The sequence below is a fragment of the Microtus ochrogaster genome, chromosome 22 (genome assembly GCF_000317375.1).
Source record: "Microtus ochrogaster isolate Prairie Vole_2 chromosome 22, MicOch1.0, whole genome shotgun sequence".
In the NCBI taxonomy this organism is placed as follows: Eukaryota; Metazoa; Chordata; class Mammalia; order Rodentia; family Cricetidae; genus Microtus; species Microtus ochrogaster.
Window position 1 is genome coordinate 1097873 of NC_022023.1, and position 5575 is coordinate 1103447.

Sequence of the window (5575 nt, forward strand, 5' to 3'; positions counted from 1 at the left end):
TTGAGCCAGAGGGACCGGTTTTATTAGATTCCAGCAAGACTATACAGCACGGTTTCATGCAGAATAAATATATGTCTTTGCCTCCCCAGGAGGGGAGCTCTTCCATGGCCTGCTCCTTCATGGCATTTCAGGGGAATCAAGGGGATCCCTCAAAATATTCTGCATGGGGAACGGTTGGGATCATGACTGGGGGTGAAGGTGACACCGTGGACAGCTGAGGGCCTCTGGGACCTTGAATCTTCAGAGGGTCAGGGGCCGCAGGACCTTGGTCCTTTGTTGGGGCTGGCACCAGGGGATCCTGACCCTTCAGAGGTACTGGGAAAAGAGGGTCTTGATTCTTTACAGGACCAAGGACCACAGGGCTTTGATTCTTTGGAGGTTCTGGGACCATGGGACCTTGATCCTTGGCTAGTGTTGGGATAATGGGGTCTTGGCTCTTCACCGGCTCAGGGGCCACTGGACCTTGGCTCTTTACAGGTGTTATGAACACGGAATCATAGCCCTTCATCTGCCTGGGGACCACGGTATCTGTACCTATACCTTTGACTGGCTCTGGGTCAGCTAAGCCTTGCTTCTTCATGGACTCAGAGACCTCAGGGGTTTCATTTTTCAAAGGCGCTGTGACTGTGGCATTCTGGTCCTTCCTACGCTCGGGGACCACGGGAGTTCCCTCTTTCCCAGGTTCGGGGGCCATAGGACCCGTGTCCTTGAGAAGTGCTGGTGTTGAGGAGCTTTGATCCTTCGCTCTGGCTGGAACCACGGGACTCTGATTCTTCAGCGGCTCCGGCAGCAACGGGCTTTGGGCTTCGGCTGGTGCTAAGATGACAGAATCTTTGTTCTTTAAAGGCTCGGATGCCACCTGGTCTTGATCCTTGACTGGTGCTGGGGCCACCGGACCCAGATCCTTCATGGGCCCTGGGAGTACAGCACCTTGATCCTTTGGAGGGGCCAGGGGTAGAGGGCCTTGATCCTTTATGGACCCGGGGGCCACGGGACCGTGATCCTTTGACAGTTCTGGCACCATGGGGCCTTGGTCCTTCAGCGGCTCTTGGACCACAGGACCTTGGCCTTTCGAAAGCCCTGGGACCACAGGACCTTGATCCTTGTGGGGTTCTTTGGCTACAGGACCTCGATTCTGTGCGTCACTGGCGGGTTGGACCCGGCTCCTGCAAAGGAGAGAGAGGCGGTCACTGAGGGTCAAGCATCGGCCAGGGAGAGGGCAGAACACAGATTGCCTGATGAGACTCAGCCTCGTAGGGCCTCGGCAGGGTAGCTCTTAGCGGAGAATCGAGAGAAAGTCGGACTTCTGCATCCAGAGTGGGTGCAGGGTGGGAGGAAGGGCAGCCCAGGGAGTCAGTTGTTCAGTGTGTTTGCCAATTGATTATAACCTGCATGTGGCAGAGGGCACGGTGCCTGGGAGACAGCAGCAGTAATGCCCACAGAAGGTCCCCCCAACCCATACTCCATCCAGCCCTACTTCTTCCTATACTTCAGGGTCCATCCTTGGAGCCTCGTCTTAACTATCTGCTCAATGCTTATGGAGACCCAACGGCTTTGTCATTTCCCTAGTCTTTTCCAAGGTTCCTTTCCTCCCCTGACTCTATTAAGGGGTGGTTACTGGCAAGGACAAGGGTCTATGGCATATCAGGAAAGGGTGGTTAAGAATATCCTTCTTACCACCCCCCCAAACACACACAAGAGAAAGAGTATTTAAGTCCGCACATGGTAATAATAAAAATGAATTGTTTAAAATATAGCTGCTCGGCTCTCTGCATGCAGTGTACCCCACATTGCCTGCTCCCCACCCAGGTCCCTGGTACCCTTTCTCCATCGGCACTTCCACTCCGTCCCCAGACTCTTGAATTCATTGGTTCTAGGGCTCCTGGGATTATTCCCCAAACCCAAGTGCCCCAACCCCTCTCCAAAGCCTTCCTGGGATACTTGCCCTATGTGACTGCTATCTCCCACCCATCCCTCGGTCCACGCTCATTGCAGAGCGCATGCGTGAACGCCGCCACCTGAGGGCAAACATCGCCAACTCAGACCTGGCCATTCTGGAGCCTTCTGATCTACACCGCACACACCTTCCTCGTAGGCCAGGCTGAAAGACACCGCATTGCACACCAAGACTGGCATTGCTCAGCCCGTATCACAAACCCTTGCACACCCAGGCACATTCCACCTGCCAAATCACTTCTTCCTACGGCTCATACCGGCGAGACAGAAGCCCTCTGAAACACACGGGTGTGAGACACACCCTGCTTGTTCAGCTCAGAAGCTGAGGTCTGGAGACAGCAGGTGAAGAGGAGGTGCGGTACTGGCAGGAACTAGATCCTAGATCTTTCTGCTTCTGGGGCCTGTGTGCTTTCTCTCCGAGGGCCTGGCTCACAGCAGTCTTTAATATAAGACACTTCTCAGCTATTATTCATTTATACTTCATAACAACAGAATCTGTAAGGTTAGACCCAAGTGAGCATTTTAATAGACCCTGACAGGTTTTATGTATATATATATATGTGTGTGTGTGTGTGTATAAGCATATATATATATGTATATACACATATACATATACATATACATATATATATATATATATACAGATTTCCTGGAACTGGAGTTGCGGATGGGTGCGAGCCACCTCGCAGGTGTTGGAAATCTAACCTGGCCCCCCCTGAAGAGCAACAGATGCTTTAACTGCTGAGTCAGCTCTGCAGGCCCCCTAGTCAGATTTCTCTTATTTTGTTTCCCTTTTCTTTTTGGCGCTGCTGGACTGGGGCTGGAACTCAGGGCTTTTGGTCCTATAGAGTAAGTGCTGGGTGTACCACTGAGCCACATCCTTGGGGATGACTTGGAACTTCTGCCTCCTGCCTCTACCACTAGAATGTTAGGATCACAGGGGTGCTGCATTTTGTTTTGTTTGTTTTGTTTCATACAGTTCGAGCACTGAACTAGGCAAGTACTCTACCCCCTGATATTTTGCTAGCCTTCCCTACGTCAGGATATTTTCTCCTAATTACAGTTTAACCCTATGGGCCTCTGTCTTCTCATCTGTTCATTGTTTGTACTGATATTAATGCAGGAATATGTAATGATTGGCAGGCAGGGACACAGAGCGTTTGAACCATGGTTGGCATCGGGCAGTTGTACGAGTCTCTATTTAACTAGAAGCAAAACACCACATATCCCGCTTATTTTTACTCCACAGTGCAGCTCTCTGCTGTGTTTAGGATCTCAGGTTGCCTGGGAATGGCTGTCTCAGCAGATTGCACAGTTATGATGTAAGTAGCCTGTCTATCCTGTCCTTGTTGCTATCATTGAACAATACAGAGGCAAGAGAAGGCCACTTCAGCCTTCTGGCTCAGCGCCACACGGAGCCTAGCTGCCCTGGCCAGGCTGTCACCCTAGAAGCTAAGAGTATGTAAGCAGGAAGCAAGGCAGGGCTGTGAGAGGGTGCAGAATCCAAACGGGCACTAACGACCCTCCAGCGACAAAGAACTTAGAAGGGACCCAAGCAGGAACCCTGTTAGATTTGTCTCTTCAGATCTTTGGGTGACCTGGGTGCCATCTTACAGAAGCTCAGGGAGAGCAGCCAGGCCAAACTCAGGACCTCCGCTGCAGCCTCAATCCCATCAGCGGGGCATTAGCGCCCCCTGCTGACCCAAAGTTTATAAACAAGGGCAGCCCTCAAGCCTGGGTGCTTGCAGCCTTGGCTCTAAGCCTGAACCTTCTCTGCCATGTTTGATCAATACGGCTCTAACCCCATATTGATCTGTCAGTAAACCCTTACCTTAGTAGTTAAATCTTCTTAATCATGAGTTTTAGGATTAAGATTAGAAATGGTGGCCAGCAAGATAGCCTGCTTCCAAGCGTGACACTCCCTTCATTTTCCCGAACCCACGTAACGGAAAGAACCAACTTCCACAAGTCCATTCTCTGACTGAAACATGTGTGCATTTGCCCATATACATGCATGCACACACCCACATAAATAAATGTAATTATAACTTTTTTTAAAAGATAAAAAGGGGCTGGAAAGGTGGCTCAGAGGTTAAGAGCACACAGAGGATCTGAGTTCAGTTCCTAGCACCCACGTGGTGGCTCACAACTGATTGTAACTCCAGTTGCAGGGGATAGGAAACCTCTTCTGATTTCAGTAGACTCCTGCATGCATGCACAGAATACACTCAGACAGACACACACACACACGCACACACACTCAGACACACACACATATACACACACAGACACACACACTCAGACACACACATACACACACACACTCACACACTCAGACACATACACACACTCAGACACACACACAGTCACACACACACACAGACACACACTGCATGTTTTTAAAAGACTAGAAATGATCTGGGCAGTGGTGGTGCACACCTTTAATCCCAGCACTCGGGAGGCAGAGGCAGGAGGATCTTTGTGAGTTTGAGGCCAGCCTGGTCTACAAGAGCTAGTTCCAGGACAGGATCCAAAGCTACAGAGAAACTCTGTCTCGAAAAACCAAAAAAGACTCCATTGGAGAAATGAGCTAAATAAACTCAAAATATGCTTCTCTTCTTTTTTTTTTTTTTGTTATTAGCTTTAGGAAAAGTCTGTGTAGATTTAGTTCAGAAGTTCAAGTTAGTTTGGTGAATTAGACCATCTAAAATTAGTTTATTACTCCAATATAAAGCATGTAATTAAATAAGTTGCACTTATAAATTATTTGATTTTTTTCTTATGTAATTTTTGCAAATTCAGTCAAGACACAAATAATTTTAAAAATTCTGGGGAATTGGGGCTGTCCCTCAGTGGGTTCCATCTGAGAACCGTATAAACTAGACACGGAAGCCAGGCCTGAGTCCCATCACTTGGGAGGAGGAGGAGGGGTGGCAGGAGGAACATGAGTTCATGGTTATCCTGACTGCATTAAAAGTTGGAGGCTAACCTGGGCTTTATGAAACCTATCTCAAAACACAGACCCAAAACCACCTTCTGGCTTACGACACTTGTAAGGAAAACCCAAGCATGTGTCTCTGGCAGTTTATCAGAAGTAAAATCTGGGAAAGAAAGCGGCTCTGGGGAATGAGTCATCCGATCAGCCCATGGGACAGTGAGCAACACTGGGTCTTTCGGACACACAGCCCAACAGTAGGATGCTGTTTTCCTCCTATTGGCAAGAGGCAAAAACAAACTTCTGTGCTGTACCCTCAGCACTTCTGGGGAGTGCCACACAAGAACCGGACAATGCCAGGTGTGGTGGTGGGGCACGCCTTTAATGCCAGGCGGATCTCTGTGAGTTCAAGGCCAGCCTGGTCTACACAGCGAGTGTCAGGCTCCAAAGCTACACACAGAAACCGCATCTCAAAATAAAATAATAAATAAATAAATGCAGCTATATGCATTTGAACATTTGAATGGCTGCCACTCCCTCCCCTCTCCTGCCTGTGGGTCCCACTCCCGCCGTCCGCTCCCCTCTCCTGCCCGTGGGTCCCACTCCCGCCGTCCGCTCCCCTCTCCTGCCCGTGGGTCCCACTCCCGCCGTCCGCTCCCCTCTCCTGCCCGTGGGTCCCACTCC

The 5575-nt window shown here is 49.9% G+C and overlaps 1 protein-coding gene across 2 annotated transcripts in view; it reads right to left on the reverse strand.

Moving 5' to 3' along the window:
• The window catches only part of Map6 (microtubule associated protein 6), a 60718-nt gene continuing 55143 nt past the window's right edge, over nt 1–5575 (reverse strand). For both annotated transcript variants that reach the window (XM_026784376.1, XM_005357521.2), the window contains one exon: nt 1–1166. In XM_026784376.1, the coding sequence (XP_026640177.1) occupies nt 137–1166 (1030 nt within the window). In that variant the 3' untranslated portion in view covers nt 1–136. The remainder of the gene's footprint in view (nt 1167–5575) is intronic.